Raw genomic sequence first — 17248 nt, 5'->3', positions numbered from 1 at the left:
TAAGAAAATCTCAGTAGCTCCAACAGAGGCAAAGACCCAATGGGAAAGAACACAAGAGCAGCCTTATGTGCCCGACATGATCCACTCCTCCTTGGGCAGTTTCAGGGCTTCTGACCATTGCACTCTAACCACAAGTTCTGGCTTGCTGAGGTTTCCAGTTCAGTTTTGGTTTGCATATGTCTATTTATACTTTATGGTCTCTTTCAGGAGCGGATTGCAGGAAAATATCAGCCCGGGGGGATTTTTTTTTTCAAAACCCACAGGGTATCTCATTATTTATTTATTTTAAAATTAATTCTGTGACGCACATTCCACTTGATTGTGGTGATTCACAATGAAACACATATTTCAATCTTAAACTCCTAATACGAGACAAACAAATTGCACAAAATTTCATCCTTTCTTATTCTGATGCATTAACCAGTTCATTAGGTTTTTTTTAACCTATCAACGTACTAGGCTCTACATCTTCAAAAGCAGCCCTACTAAAAGTCATGTCTTTAAACCTTTCTTAAAGGTTTTTCCATCCTCAATCATTTGGAGCTGTTCTGGCATGGCCCAGCTCCAGGTATTGATTGTTCCTGCAGCTCCCCTAAGTGGGCCCGCTGAATTGTGGGAACGGCTAACAGGCCCCGGTTGGGGGATCTTAAGCAACGCTCTGGAGTGTAAAGGTGCAGGCTTGCGCCCAACCAGACAGTAGCAGTGTTATAAATAATTTTTAAAATCAATATTAAGACTTTGTACTGTACCCTAAAGTACACTGGAAGCCAATGTAATTTACCATGACTTGAGTGATGCGATCATGTTTCCGTATACCAGTTAAAAACCTAGCTGCCGAATTTTGTAGTAGTTGCAAGGGCCTGATTGTCTTTGCAGAGACTCCTAATAGCTGGGAATTACAGTAGTCAATCCCCCCCCAAAAGATGAGGGTTTGCAAATCTAAGAGGAAATCATTAAAGTCCAAAAATAACTTTAATATTCTCAGTACCCAAAGTTTGCAATGTCCTGATCTGACCAGTTTCTGAGCATGCAGTTTCATATCTGGTTGCTCTTATAAGATTTGGGGATTTCCTTTAAGATGTCCGCTGATGATTTACACTTGCGTTCTTCGGTTGCTAGCGATGTTTCAGAAACTTATCTTTGGATGCAACACACCCTGAACCACTATTAAACATCGGATGAGTCACATGGCCTTTTATTCAATTTGTGCAAAAGTGAAGCAGTTTGGATTTCACCCTCCTTTGTCAATGGATGGAGCTCTGCTGCCTTTTTTTTTTTTTAGACACCATACGCAATCTCGGCTTCTGTTTTGATTGTTCTCTTAAGTTTCCAGCTCGGCTGCAATTAGCTGTAAATTAAAAAAAAAAAATGGCTGCTTCAAATAACGGAAGCTGCATTGTCTCACGTACATACTGGAACGGGAGGATTTTATACCCGTCGTCCAGGCTTTTGTTTTGTTGGTCCTCCGTTATCATCAAGGCCTTTCTTTAGGCCTTCCTAAATGTCATGTGACCCCCCCGTACAATCGCTTCAGAACGCTACTGCCCGTTTGGTCTCTGCCTGTTCTACCCGTGATCGCTTCACACCTCTTTTGAAGGCTCCCCATAGAACAGAGAAATGGAATAGCCACTGCTATTAATTGCATCAGTAGCATGGGATCTTCTTAGTGTTTGGATAATTGCCAGGTTCTTGTGGCCTGGTTTGGCCTCTGTTGGAAACAGGATGCTGGGCTTGATGGACCCTCGGTCTGACCCAGCATGGCAATTTCTTATGTTCTTAAAGTTTAAAAGGCCTTCAGTTTAACTTTTCCAGCACGTCAGGAGGAGAAACCACAGTATCTCGCTGAACAGTTAAAGTGGTATCACCCTGCAAGAGCAACACGGTCCGGGAACTTGTTCCTGCTTATTGATCCTAATGTGAATAAATTCCGATTAAAGGAAGCTTGCCACCATGCTTTTTCTTTGGCGCCTCCTAGTTTATGGCATAGACTTCCTCTGGCAATGCGTAAGACCAATGTTTACAAATGTTTTAGGAAGCTTTTGAAAATGCACTCCTTCTCTGAAATCTTTGCCCCTGACGATTAACTGTCCTGGTTGTTTCCTTTTAGTTCCCTTACGATGTTGCCCTATTTACTGATCAGTGTCTGCTTACTTTGCTTATTGTATTTGCTGTTTTAATTTAGATAGTGATTTATTGTTTTATTTGCTTTATGTCTAGTTTTATTATTTTTTTTATTTTATTTATTAAGGCTTTTATATACCGAATTTCTTGATACAAATCAAATCAATTCGGTTTACAATGAACTAAGTAGAATATACAATTAACTAAGTTAATATACAATTAATTAAGTATACAATAATTAATATACAATTATAATTAATATACTTATATAATTATATAATTATATAATTAATATACAATAATTAATATACAATTAATTAAGTAGAATATACAATTAATATACATTATCTCTAATGCTTTCGGAATGCGCCTAGAACAGAGCCCACAGTGAGGTGGGACAGAAATTGTTATAAGTAAGTAAATAAATAAATACAGGGGCAGGGGGCGTAGTGTCCATGGTGCACAGTGGGCACAGGCCACCACCAACTGAGAAAAATGGTGTGCCATGCACCACCAGCCTCTGCTGGGCCAGAGAGACACTGTTCTGGGGCCGGTGCAGGCCATAACATTTCCTTCTTTCTGCCCACGTGAGACGGAAGCAGAAGTAGTGTAGCATGGGAGGAGGAAATGCAGCCCGCCCTCCCCTTCAGGAACAGTAGGCGCACGCTACCTGCATATCACAATATGAAGAGTGAACCAACAGGTCATCTACCCAGTCTCAGGAGCAACAGGAGAAAGAGCCAGGGGCCCGCCCAGCATTAGAAGCAGCAGAGAAAAGAGCTGCAGGCCTGCCCAGCCTCAGGAGCAGCAGAGGAAAGAGCCGCAGGCTCACCCAGTAGGGAGAAGATCTGCAGGGCCTTCCTGCAGCCTTGGGAGAAGCAAAGAAGAGCCACAGGGCCTGCTCACAGCTTTGGGAATAGCAGGAGGAAGAGCTGTGGAGATCAGCTGGGAGCAGCAGGATGAAGAGTTGCATGGCCTGCCCACGATCTCGGGAGCAGCAGCAGGAAGATCTGCAGGGCCAGCATATGGCCAGGAGCAGGAGGAAGAGTAGCGTCGTGGGCCCCCCCCCCCCCCCCCCCGGCCAGAAAAAATCAAAAGTGTCCCAACAGCTGAAGCAGGAGGCTGCTGCATGTGTCTCTAGAGGGGGGAAAAGTGAGAAAGAGAGAGAGTTTGTGTGTGTGTGAGAGAGAGAGAGTGTGCCTACAATTGTATGTGAGCATGTGTGTGTGTGAGAGAGAGTGAGCGTGTGTATGTGTGAACAAGAGAGAGGGGCGTGTGTGGGTGAAAGGAGAAAGATTGTGCACAACAATCCTGCACCTGTTAATCCAAGATAATCTCAGGGCATCTAGAAATCAAATGTTCCAAGGTATGAAGCGTAAGAGATTTAAAAAAAAAAAAAATCCTTATTTGTTTTAATTATTGGGTGCTGTTGGATGGGTCTGCTCTTTCTAATTATTTTATAAATTTAAAAAATTAATTAATTGGAAAAAAATGTGTATTTGAGTTTTTAATTATTGGGTGTTATTTTATTCATCAGTTGATTTAAAATATTTGTTCTTTTATTAGTAGGGCTCTACTATTATGATTTATTTATTTAAACATTTATCTTCCACCTATAGCGAAAAAAAAATTGTGCTAGACAAATTACAAAGTCGTGACATCATAAAAACATTAAGACAAGCAATAATAACATGACATATAATAACAGAAAATAACATAAAACATCTTTGCTACATACATACTGTATTAGAATACCAATTTATCCAAATCCCTCAAAGTTTTCAGCTGCTTTTGGAAATGAGCAGTATCACTCAGATCTCATAACTCATCAGGAAGAGCATTCCAAAGATCTAGACCTACTGAAAAGAAAGCTCGTCTTTTAGTTTGTACAAAGTGTATATCCTTAAGAGGAGGGATTGCCAACAAAGATTTTCAAGTTGATCTTAACTCATGATCAGGTTTATAAATGTTTAACGGAGCCCTGAGATAATATGGTTCTAATTTTAATGTTTTAAAAACTAAAGTTAGAACTTTAAATTTAATAATATATTTTACAGGAAGCCAATAGCTTACTTAATACTGGAGTAATAATTTCTTGTCTTTGTTTGTCATTTACTAACCTTGCAGCGGAATTCTGCAACACCTATAGGGCTCTTTTTTTATTGACAGGTAAACCAATATGTGGCTGACCCTTCAGTTAGCCACTAGATGGCCCTAGGTCCCTTACCATCAGGACTAGTAACATCATAATGGGAATTTCTATTCTCTTTTCAATCTCTCCAAAGAGTTGACTGTGATTGGCTATCCCAAGGGCATAAGGTGGAGTTAAAGGTAGAGTCAGCTTGGTCATTTTGAGTTGGCTCTTGAAGATTAAGGAGCTATTTTTCTTTTCACCCTGCTGAGTGTGGGCCTACTAACCCCAATTGGTATTTTTTCTTGGGAGTGACCGCAAGACCTGCAGTTCCATTGAGTGGAAGATGAGTCACCACCAATAGAGGCAACTGAGGCCTACCAGACCATCGGCCTTCCAGACCATTGGCCTTTCTGCACCATCTGTGGTTGAACCTGAAAAACATCCATCGAGGCTGAGTCAACCCGATTGGGGGGATTTAGTGGAGGCTGCATTACCATTAACCAAGTTGGGAGAAGAGCAGACTTTCGAGAGATGTAGGCTTCCTTTTAGGAGACCACTGACACAAGTAAGACCCCGAGGAGTGGGGCGAAATTTACCTACAATGAGGCTGAGAGAATTAGATTGAGGAAGGGGCTGTTCATCCAATGCGGGATCCTCCAGTTTCCGAATCTCTAGAGGGGCTAAAGAACAAGGCCAATGGAATATGGCAATTAGCAGCCAAGTAGCCTTGGAGTGGATTAATATTGTTTCCCCCGAAGTAAATCTGTATGCTCCAGAGCCCAAGAGATACAGGGAGTACTGCATCCAGGCAAAGAAGGGGAGCCAAGTCTTATCAAGCTCTGGAGTTTCCTCCATAGGGAACTCCCAAGAAGTAAGCAGCTCACCAGCTTCTGGGCTGCAGGGATCACCCTCTATCTGGACACTGGCACCCAGTGAGTCATCGGTGGCCTTGTCTACCCACAGCCTGAGGATGCCAAATGTACTATTTGATCAGTCCCTCCAGTCTGATGTTCAAGACCAATCCTGGGAGGTCCCCAGCACCTGCTCTGACCCCAGGAAACTACTACATGCCTCCCAAGCAGAGAGGCTGATGTGCTTAAGAGTTCAACTAGATTTCGGACTCTACTATATTAATCCACTCCCAGGCTACTCGGCTGCTAATTGCCATATTCCATTGGCCTTGTTCTTTAGTCCCATGTACATTATGGATTATGTGGAGCTGAATCGCCAGGAGTGGCTGCGAGAAGAGGTTGATCAACGGATCTCTAAAAATTCTGCTGACCGCAGTTTTATAATGACTCATCCAAATTATCCAAAGGAGGTGGACGACACACCAGGGAGTTACAGCTGGACCACAGCATTCGGAAGCATGCAGTTGTGTATGGTCATGTGCTGGGGTCTCCTGCTGAGTATAATCAGTGTTTGCTTCCTTCCATGGTGGCTATTAATAATCCCCACCTGACCACTATGAGCCCTTGGCAATGAATAAAATTATAAAAAATCTGCTCTAAATTCTGTATATTACTTGTTGGAGAAGGGAGGGTTTTGAAAAGAAATGTTTCACCTTTGTTGTGGTGGGGTGTTGGAACTGTTGTAAAGAGACTGGTTATTTCCTCCTTGTGAGGAGGATTCTTTTGATTGGACTCTACTCTTCCAGGTTGAATAGCTTCTATCAACCAGATGATCTGGCCGGTCAAGAAGCTTTGAAGAAAAGATCTTTGCCTCCAGCCCTGATTGGGAAGAGATTTTATTTAATTTTCACTGCCATTCTATGGCCTGAGAATGGCCGTCCCCCTAGGAGGCTTTATAACAGCTCTCTCCTGAGAGTCTGGAGGCAGTTGTGTATAATATTTAGAGAGTTAGGAGGTGGTAGGTGCTTAGCCTTTGTTGCATTTTCAGGCCCAGTCAGAGGGAAAAGGCTAACCCAGCCTTGGATTCCTGACCAGGGTCGGGAGGATGGTCCTGCCAGTCTACACCCTAGCTGGGTCGGATACTCCTCTGGGTTGTTTTTGGTATTTAGAGTTTTTCATGATAGGAGCCTCACTGACACCTGGGCCTTTCTTGGATTCGGAGCACAGGACACCCTGTGTTCAGGACGCCCAAAGATAGGGAAGTCCTGCCCTCAGACCCGTTGTGAGGAGTAACTCCGGTGTTAATTTCGGTTAAGGGAAAAGGACATTAAGTTGAGATATCTAGGAGGAAGATTTTTGGCTGCCCCTTCCTACCTGCACTGGAGCAGAGGGATCCAGAGGAGAGTGAGAAACTGAAATACAGTTGTGCTCATAAGTTTACATACGTCTGGCAGAATTGGTAAGATGAGTAGCATTGTATTAAACATGAGTGATCAGACAAAACACATTTGTTATTTTTAAAGTGTTTCAAATTAAATTGTTATGCATCACAGAATAGTACAATCATTAAACAAACCATAGCAATAAAAGAAATAATAAAATGGTCCTGTTCAAAAGTTTGCATATTCTTTGTTGTTAACATTAAGGTAGATTTTAAGAGCCGCGAGCGGGTGCACATGTGTGCGCGTTTGCTGGCGCGCGCACATGGACGCGCTGCTTTTATAACACGCGCGTGTCTATATGCATATGTTATAAAATCCACTACCCACGTGCACGATTTTCTATTGACACGTGCATGTGCGCTTGACTGCCGGTTCGCGAGTGTAAGTGGGGAGTTTTAGTGGACGCATGCAACGACGCATTAGAGCCTATTTCCCTGTTCCCTCCCAGTTTGCCCCATAAAGGAGAAGACTTCCTAAACCTCCTAGCTAACCTGCCACCCTTTCACCCTACTAGCCCCGACCCCTAAAACCCCACTGACTACCCTAGATTTTTTTTGTTTTACTACTTACCCATGGTCCATAGCAGCAGCAAGTTACGCGGTCGTTGGATTCCGGCGCGTGATTGTGCGTGACGCTGACTTAATGGCGCTGTCCCGGCCCACCCAGCAGAGAGTAGATACTGTCCTGACACGGTCTTTATTCTCATCTTCATAGCACCTTTTAGTCCCCCCTTTAAAGCAGGCACATCTGGTTGAATCCAGAGAACACATTTCTAGTATTGTAAATCCATACCCATGGAATGAGTTACTAGAAGAGTGGAATCAGACTTGCTTATGCTTAGAAAAGCTAAAGGCACATCTATTTACTCTTGCATCTTCTCTCTGAATATAGTTCCTTCCCAGAGGCTTCAACTGGCAGCACTTACTGTGTTGTATTAATTTATTTGTTCTTGCTCCCCTGCCTCTGTTTACATGTGTCTTACCTTTTGATGTTATATTTTTGTCTGATTTTATATATGTTTTGCTGTAATCCGCTGAGAAAGGTAGATCAGCAGACTAGAAATATTTTAAATAAATACACATGCAGGCTGTCTCTCACATATACATGCAAACTATTTCATACACATGCAAGGCTCTCTCTCTCTCTCTCTCCCATACACATATAGGCTCTCTTTTTTTCTCTCATACACATGCAGAGTCTCTCACACATAATGCAGGCTCACTTTCTCTGATATATATACACGCAGGCTCTCAAACACACTTACAGGCTCTCTCTGTCTCTCACATACATATGCAAGCTCTTTCATACATACTTGCAGACTCCCTCACACATACACATGCAGGTTCTCTCATATACATGCAGGCTCTCTCACACGCACACAGGCTCTCTCACATACATAAGTAGGCTCTTGCTCTCTCATTCACATGCAGGCTGTCTCTCACATATACATGCTGGCTCTCTCAAACTCACACAGGCTCTCTCACATACACATGCGGGGTCTCATACACATGCAGGCTCTGTCTCTCACATATGCATGCAAGTTTTCTCTCTCACACACACACCTATCGGCTCTCTCTCACACATAGACATGCAAGCTCTTTCATACACACATGCAGGCTCTCTCTCTCTCTCTTATATACATTCTCTCACATACACACTCTCACACATACACATGCAGGTTCTCTCATACATATGCAGGCTCTCTCTCACATACACATGCAAACTCTCTTTCTCTCACATACACATGCAGGCTGTCTTTTTTGCACACATACACATGCAAGCTCTCTCATTCACACACAGGCTCTCACTCACCTGAAGGCTCTTTCATTCTCATATAGGCTCTCTCCCTCTCACATACACACACATGTTCTCTCTCTCTCACATTAAGGCTCGTTCATACTCATACAGGTCCTCTCTCTCTCTCTCATATACACATTCAGAGTCTCTCATACACATGAAGGTTCACTCTCTCTCTTTCTCTCTCATACACATGCAGACACGCTGTCTCATACACACTCCCAAGCTCTCTCTCATACACACAAACACACACTCTCAGGTCTCCCCCTTTCTTCTGGCCTTGCCTTAGGCCACTGCCTGATGGCCAGCTGCTCCTCAGTGCTGGAGGGGAGGTGGGAAGAGACCATACTCATGGTACTGCACCCGCACTGTTTCTTGGGAGGGAGGCTCCATGTGGCCCCACAGGTTCCTCTTCTGGTCATAGTGGGATGGGCTCCAATACGACTCCGCCGAGCCATAGCTGTTCTTTTCTTTGACTTAGTTTTTGGGTACTTGCCAGGTTCTTATGGCATGGATTGGCCACTGTTGGAAACAGGATGCTGGGCTTGATGGACCCTTGGTCTAACCCAGTATGGCATGTTCTTATGTTCTTATGGCTGCAGGCCAGGAAGCTGAAGAAACCATGTGACTACAGTGACCGGCCCACTTGGGGATGCCTGATCCCCCCAGTAGGCCAATCTTCTCCTGCTCTCTTTAAGGTGAATTTTAAATGCCTGGCACACACCAAAACTGGGAGATACATGTATAGGTCGGGCCGGCACATACCAAGTAGATTTTAAAAGGCACCCATATTCGCGCGCATCTGCCACTACCTGCACACAAATATTTTCTCAAAAAGGGGGTGTGGTGTGGGCATGGTCTGGGCATTTTTGAATTAAACATTGAAACCAGCGTGCAGATACAAGCATGTACTGGGGTCCCCTACCGTGTAACTTTACTTCTTCTATGGTCTGTAGGTCATGAAACAAAAATAAAAAATAGATCAGCGGGGTTTTAAAGGTCAGGGTTAACAGGGGAAAAGGGAGGCTATTAAACTAGGGAGGTTTGGAAGGCCTATCCCTTGCCTGGGTGAACTGGGAATGACCTGGGGTAACTGGTAATTGCATTGGTGCGCTTCTTTAAAAATCCCCCAACTTATGCGGTAGACGCGGCATTTGCGCTCATAGGCACACATCCACTTAAAATTGCGCGCACACGAGCATTCAGCCTATTTTATAACATGTGCTCATATACACACGTATGTTATACAATGGCCGCGTCCCTAGGTGCAAACCAGCAATTGTACACCTGTTTAAAAGTTACTGTCATTAGTCTCTATTTAGTGAGGGTCTGCATGTGAGCAAGGTAAGATATTCTGCTATTATGTAGTAGGAATATATAGCAGCTGGCTTATGCTGTTTTCCTAATAGGAGGAGTTTTAGGATCTGGTGTAATATTTGCAGTATTGTCTTTTCATAGGTAAGGTTGTTACTGTTTGACTGGTGGCAGTTAGTGCTGTTTTGATATGGAGGTTTTCTATGCTGTAATTGTAATTCAGTTTACTCGTGGCTTTCTGTGAGCCAAGTCCACACCCAGCATGCATTACCATGGGTTCCAAGTATCTTTTTTACAGGGCTTTCTGGTTGGTACCACAGCTGTGCATGTAAATATAATATAAATTGTGATATTTTACTTCAAAAAACTGCAGTTAGAATGTCCTTTTTTTTTATATAACTTTTTATTTTTCAAAAACAGGTCATAGACATAAGGTGCACAATGCCATCAAAGGAATGCCAATACTTCATATATAATACATAAGAAGGGATTAACCAACAAAGTCTGAGCAGCGTATCATGACATTTCGGTTGACAGAGGCAGAGATTTAACGCAGTAGCAATCCCAGAAATGCTCACAAACCAGAAGTTACTCTAATTCTGGCCATGCCACTTCCAAACGTTTCCCCATTCAGTATCATTTCCCTCAAGCTTACTTTTTTCAAGCAAATATAATTTGTTCTAGAATGGGTTAACTCCACAATCTTTGTTCTCCAATAGGTGTGGTCTTCCAAAAATATGCAATTGTTAATTGTCCAGCTTGCAACAGATGGAACACCAACCTTCTGACCTTATTAGACAAATCTTGCTCATCCCAACTATTCAACAGACACATCTTAGGAGAGAGAGCGTAGGACCCCACAATGAAATTTATCTCTGGATGTTCAGCCCCAAACCTCGCTACTTCCCCTCATCCACACCACATATGCATATAGCTCCCCTGCGTGCCATATTGTTGCCAACACAGCGGACTTGAAGCGCTAAATCTAGAATAGAATAAAGGATAGTGATAGGTACGGTGCCGCAACCTGTATATCAATTCCTGTTTGTTATTGCAAATGGATAGCTTAGAAATGGAATACCAGAACAACTACCTGTCTGTGTCACCTAGATCCATACCAAGATCTTTAATCCATTTGTCAATCAAACCAGGACTAGTAATTTGATCGCCATTATATCACCATCAGCAAAAGCAAGAGCCGATAGAGCTTTGTGATGAACTTGGGAGTCACTGTGGATCGTGTAATCATGTTCTCCACCTCTGTCTTTTTCCTCCAAAATGTTTGCCCCATGGGGGTCCCTAAAAGCATCTCCTCTAAGCTGGAAGTAAATGTATCTGGTGTGATTTGGAATACCAAACTCATCTTGCAAAGGCTGGAATGTTTCAAATATCTTGCCCTCTCAGATTTGCCCTAAAAATCGAAGATTAGCCTCAAGTCAAAATGACATATCGACTGAGTGTGAATTTACCTGAGAGAGCTCAGGATTAGCTATCAGAGGCAAAACTGGGGAATAGCGTTCCTCTGCAGTTCTTCATAACCCTTCAAAAAATGCGCCACATTTGCAAAGTGTGCACTAAGATGGAAGCCATTCTGCCCACTCTCGCCACTGCTGGATTACAGGAAGTGTACTGTAATAGGGCTCCCAGACTTATGTCCTCCAGCTTGTTCAAGTCGCACCATCTTGCCACCGTATCTACCCCATCCATGTCCCCAGATATACGAGGCGGGCTGCGATATAATAATAGTAAAGACTGAATAATTCAAGCCCACCATTGTCTTTGGGGAGCTGTAAAGTGGTATATTTAATGTTCCAAAAGAAGGAAGAGATCTGGCCCCTGAGATGCACAAGTGCCTTTCTTGGAGCTGCTGGAAAAGATATGAGTTTAGGAAGAACCACCATTCTGATCAAATTACTCCTAGTGGGAAATGTACAGAGAAGGGTGACCAAAATGATAAAGGAGAAAGAATGGGGCCCTTGTGAGGAAAAGCTAACGAGGTCAGCTTGGCGAAGAGAGGGGATATTATAGAGGTCTATAAAACCTGAGAGGACTAGAACAGGTAAATGTGGATTGATTTTTTACTCTTTTAGATAATACAGGGACTAGGGGGCACTTCATGAAGTTTGCAAATAGCACATTTAAAAGAAATCAGAGAACATTATTTTTCATTCAATGCACAATTAAGCTCTGGAATTTATTGCCAAAGGATGCGGTTAAGGCAGTTAGCATAGCTGCCTTAGTTTATGGAGAAGTCCATAGTTTATGGAGAAGTCCATAAACTGCTATTAAGCAAGTTGACTTAGGGAATAGCCACTTCTTATTACCAGCATTAATAGCATGGAATTCATTTACATTTGGGTACTTGCCAGATATTTGTAACCTGGTTTGGCCACTGTTTGAAATAGGATGATGGGCTCTCAGTCTAACCCAATATGGTAATTTCTTATGTTATGTTCTTGGGTATTCTAAAATTTTATATGAAATGATGGGGATGATATAGTACATCACTTTATTTGTGATTTTCCAATAAAGCAAAGCCATAAAATGACAGATGTAGAGAAAACTAGAATGAAAAAGAAAGAAGACGTGAAGGCGAGAGAAGGAGTGGGGGGGAGAGTAGAGAGAGAAAAAAAAAAAAAAGAAGAGATGGATAGAGAGAAGAAAGAAGGGATGCTATAAATGGATTCTCAGATATATGGATAGATACCACACCTAGCTATTATCATCATGATTTGTATAGCAATTATTAAAGACAATTACAGGTCAATAATACACAGCTTGTTTGTCTGGCTAAGTTCGGGACTTAGCTGGATAAATGGCGGTATTTAAAAATTCCCGCTTTCTGAATGTCTCTGGTTATCCAGATAACCTAGAGGCATTCCAAGGATATAGTTATCCCACTAACTCCTGATAGCCAGATATATTTAGTGGCACACCAATGCCATTGAATATCTAGTAAAAAGTAGCCGAAAAGGTCAATCCATATAAATTATCTGCTCCCCCATTTGGCTGAGTATTGTCCTGTTGGATTCTATAATTAGATACAGAGATACTTTAGTTGAGAAAGATCTGCAGTTCTGTTAAGGCCTGTCAGATGAAAGGGCATATAGCACTATATTGTAGCTCTTATGTATAAAACAAAAGGGAGCTTTTGGAAATGGTTGGTAGGAACACACACCTTCTCCCAACCATGGTTTTATATGTCTGTATACTGTATATCTTTTTATACCTGCTTAATCTAATCTAACTCTCATTCTTTCCTGTATCTCTGTATCCAGCAATAGAAAAAAAAAAAACATTGGTAAAAGCAGCTGTCAGTCAAGCTAGCGGAGGTTCCATTAGGGCAGCCATCTTGGAAAGCTGACCACTTGAGAGAAAATCTGAAGATTGTTCCCTATTTTAATGTTTTTCTTTAGGGAGATTTTTTTTTTTTGCTTAATTTTTTATTTATTCCACCTACTGGGCTGCTTTAGAGCCTCCAAGGGGGCATGTTTCCCCACTGAGTCCTCTCTGATAACAAATATTCAGGAGGTAATGCTATTCAGTGCTGGGCCGGCTTTGAAGGTGCAGTACATCAGAAACAACTGATCATGGCAGGAGATAATTTAACCTCTCAGAAACTTTCCTTTCCCATGAAGCACTAATGCATGTAACACAGGAGCTCTGAAATCATCCTGTAAAAAACATCCTGGTATGATATACTATAAGTTGCCAAGCCCATATGGTTTGCTGGTGCATCTTTTAACCCTGTGGTGGCTGCCTATCTCCCAGGCTTAGAAGTGATTGCAGATTCCATAAATCCCCATGAGAAACTATTTATTTTGTAACTTGCACAAGCCGTTCATACTTATAGAATAGTTCTATTGACCTGCTCTTGGTAGCTATAGATATGTTCTTGTAAATGACCATGCAGGTTACTTGTGTTTATTTGGCTTTTGAACTTACTCTGATAGCCTCCTCACTGTTGGAGAGTTTAGGGGCTTTCAGTAGTCTCTCTCTCCTGCTTACCATACTGTGTCACGGCGCCCTGCTGCTCCTTGAGTCACGCACAGTCATCCAGCCCACAAGTCCAGTGCTTGCCATGGCTCACTTGCCAGCAGCTGCTGCTCCTCCTCCTCTCCAGTACACTGCCCATAGGGGTAAATTATTTCCCCTCCCCCCACTGCTGCTTTGCTAGCCAGCTCAGTCTGTGAGGAGTTGCAGGATCTGGGCGTCATGACAACTGATGAGGGGTGACCTTGTGACATCATAAAAGGGGCCCATGATCTCTCACTATGCAACTGTGTGGCTTTGTGACATCACGTGGGAACCCCTCCAAGAAGAGGCCCTGCTGCAAGAAATGTAAAGGGTTACTTAAAGCCCCAAGGTCAACTGGAGACAGGCTGAGCCACTATGTCCATTTTATGGTGCCCTATTTCTATGCTTCTCTGCGGGAACGATGGGAATTGTATGGGCTTACATAAATTGGACGGATGGGCAGGATAGATGGATCATATGCCATCATGTTTCTATGGTTTTACCCCACCCCCTACCACCACCCAGTATATTTCTGGGACTTGCAGTTCCTTCTTTCCTTACAAACACTGGAGCTACAAGTGCGGAGGTGGAATGGAGTGGGGAGGGAAACCAAGACTGGCTCAGTCTGTGTCTATTTCTTTCCATAGGCATTCCCTGGGATAAATCCCAGGCCCTGCAGTATCTTAAAAGTCCCACAGAATATTTGGCTATGAAATGCAGCCCTCATTACTCATAATTCATGTTTCCATCCTTTGGAGTTCTCTGTCAGCAGTGACCTTTACCATGCCATCTTGTTTTAAGTTAAATATTTTCTTTTATGAATAATGTCTTAGATGGACTTAATGTTGAGTTTGTGGACTGGACCCTTGAGCCAAGGTGACATTTTTTTTAGGGAGGAACCCTGCGGGTCCCCATCATCAGCAGGTGGAGCTGGATGAGGCAGAGGCCCAACTGGAGATTTGTCTTTACCAGCCCAAGTTCACCTCGGATTGAGCCTTTGGGTACCAGGCTGGCAGGTCTTAGGTGGGGGCCTCTGCTGGAGGTGGAGAGATCGATCGATATCGCTGGGTCGGAGATGATGTAAGACAGGTAAATCCGGTAGCTGGCAATAGTCAGTGACAGGTAGCGGTCAGGAGTATACAGGGACAGGCAGTCGTCGGTGGTAGGTGGTGGTCAGGAGTATCCAGAAGAAGGGCCAAGATCAATACTGGGTATCTATCTGAAGAGAAAGAGGGACAGATAGACAGGGCAGGTGGATGAGGAGAGGAACAGGTGGGTAACCAGGAGACGAAGAACTAAAGAACTGAGGACAAGGATGCTGGAACTGAAAAGACAAAGATGCTAGAATTGAAGAACTGAAGACAAGGATGCTGGAGCAACTCACTCTACTGAATAGTAGGGAGACCTGTTGCAAAGGCATGAAAGTGAAGAACAGGAGGGTCTTTTTTAGGCCAGGCCGTCTGAGGTCATCAAGGAGCACCATTGGGACTTTCCAGCTGTGGGCCCTTTAAAGGGCAAGACGGGTGCGCACATGCCTAGGAGAAGCCTATATGAGCGTCGGTGGTGTTCTGCTGTGGAAAGCATCGGCAGCGTCCTGCTGCAAGCTGCGGTGTTGGAGAGTTTCGAGTGTGGCCCGGACCGGAGGGTGAATGCAGCAGTTCGCGGGAGAAGCTGTGAACCACCAAATGCAAAAGTACCCCCTTCTTAAGCCCACTCCCCTGAGACTCTAGGCTTCCTGGGGTGACATAGGTGGAAGTCCTTCAAAGGTTTACAATCCAAAATGTTAGAGGCTGGCCTCCAAGAGTTCTCTTCTGGACCATAATTCTTCCATGAAAGATGGAACTCGGTTTTCTTGCCCCTATGGCATGAGTCCAAGACTTCTTCAATCTCGTATACTGTGTCTTCATCGGTGGTCACATCAAGTGAATCGGGAGAACATAAGAAAATGCCATACTGGGTCAGACCAAGGGTCCATCAAGCCCAGCATCCTGTTTCCAACAGTGGCCAATCCAGGCCATAAGAACCTGGCAATTACCCAAAAACTAAGTCTATTCCATGTTACCATTGCTAATGGCAGTGGCTATTCTCTAAGTGAACTTAATAGCAGGAAAGTGAACTTAATAGGTGCCCTAGAGGGTCAGCGGTTTAAATAGCGATGTGTGACATGCATTGTGTATTCTTAGCATAGCTGGCAACCTTAATTGATATGTGATGGACCCCAGTTGTCTAAGTTCCGAGAAAGTTCCAATGTAGTGCAGGGCGAGGCGCATGGAAGGGACACACAAGCGTAGATGCCGTATGCTTATCCACACTCTCACTCCAACCTTAAATTGTGGAGTTGACCTTCTGTGGGCATCCGTCATTCTCTTGGCCCTGTCAGCGGCTTTCTCAATTAGAAGGTTGGTTCGTGCCCATAGTTCTTGCAATTCCTGGGCAGTCATTTGGGCCACTGGTGAGAGCACTGTCACAGGTAGAAGCAAAGGGGGTAATGATTGTTTCCCGTAGACCAGTTAAAAGGCAGATGATCCGGAGGCTGTGTTAATGTTGATATTGTGAGCAAATTCAGCCCAGGGTAAGAGAGTGGCTCAATTGTCCTGGCATTTGTATGAACGGAGGAAGGACTTGAGAGTCTGGTTGGTATGCACTATTTCTCTGTTTCCTTAAGGGTTATAAGCGGTAGTGAAGTCTAGCATGATGCCAAATTTCCCTCAGAGGGAGTGTCGGTATTTTGCAGTAAATTGTACTCCTCGGTCCGACAATATGTGCTTTGGCAAGCCATGCAGATGAAAGACATGAAGAGTAAAGAGACATGCTAATTCTAGTACAGACAGGAGGTCTGATAGTGGAAGGAAGTGCACCATCTTAGAGAATTGGTTTATGACAACCCAGATCACGGTGGTGCTGTTTGAGAGGGGACGGTCCATGATAAAATCTGTAGACAGGTGGTTGTAGGGTTCCCTGGGGGCTGGCAATGGCTGTAACAGCTCCCAGGGTCAGCCATGGAGCTAGTGTCTCTTGTTGTGTGTAGGTAGGACAGGAGTCCACATAGGCCTTGACATCTTGCTTTATTCGGGGCCAACAGTAGTATTGCTGAAGCAGTTCGAGGGTTCAAGCCCATCCAGAATGACCTTTGACATGGGAATCATGGGCCCATTTCAGCACTCTGTCATGTAGTCTGGAAAATGTCTTCACTGGAGGAACAGTTAGTGTGGTAGCCAAAAGTATTTTAGTGGGATTGATAATATGTCTGGGAGGTTCTGGCGTGTCCTCTGTCTGGAAGAGAGCGTTTGCCTGTTGGTTCTTAAGCGTGGGACAGTACCACAGTTCGGAGTCAAAGCAAATGAAGAACAAGGATAAGTGAGTCTGTCTTGCATTCAATTGCTGAGCTTGGTGAAGATGTTTGAGGTTTTTGAGATCCATACATATTGTGATACACTGTTGAGCTCCTTCGAGCATGTGACACCACTCCTCGAGAGCTAATTTAACAGCCAAGAGCTCTCGATCTCCGATACCATAGTTATGCTCTGTAGGCGAGAACCTCTTCGAAAAAAAAAGAACAGGGACGAAGTATT

The 17248-nt window shown here is 43.7% G+C and overlaps 1 protein-coding gene across 1 annotated transcript in view; it reads right to left on the bottom strand.

Annotated features, from left to right (window-relative positions):
• LOC115077474 (F-box only protein 24-like) overlaps nt 1–13825 on the bottom strand; it is a 39699-nt gene extending 25874 nt beyond the window's left edge. Inside the window, 1 exon segment of the mRNA XM_029579765.1 lies at nt 13605–13825. Coding sequence (XP_029435625.1) covers nt 13605–13670 — 66 coding nt within the window. The 5' untranslated portion in view covers nt 13671–13825.
• Nucleotides 13826–17248: the final 3423 nt, after the last annotated feature.

Source organism: Rhinatrema bivittatum, chromosome 16 (assembly GCF_901001135.1).
Source record: "Rhinatrema bivittatum chromosome 16, aRhiBiv1.1, whole genome shotgun sequence".
Taxonomy (NCBI): Eukaryota; Metazoa; Chordata; class Amphibia; order Gymnophiona; family Rhinatrematidae; genus Rhinatrema; species Rhinatrema bivittatum.
Note: the sequence above shows the minus strand (reverse complement) of the source record. Positions and strands in the feature narration are given on the sequence as shown.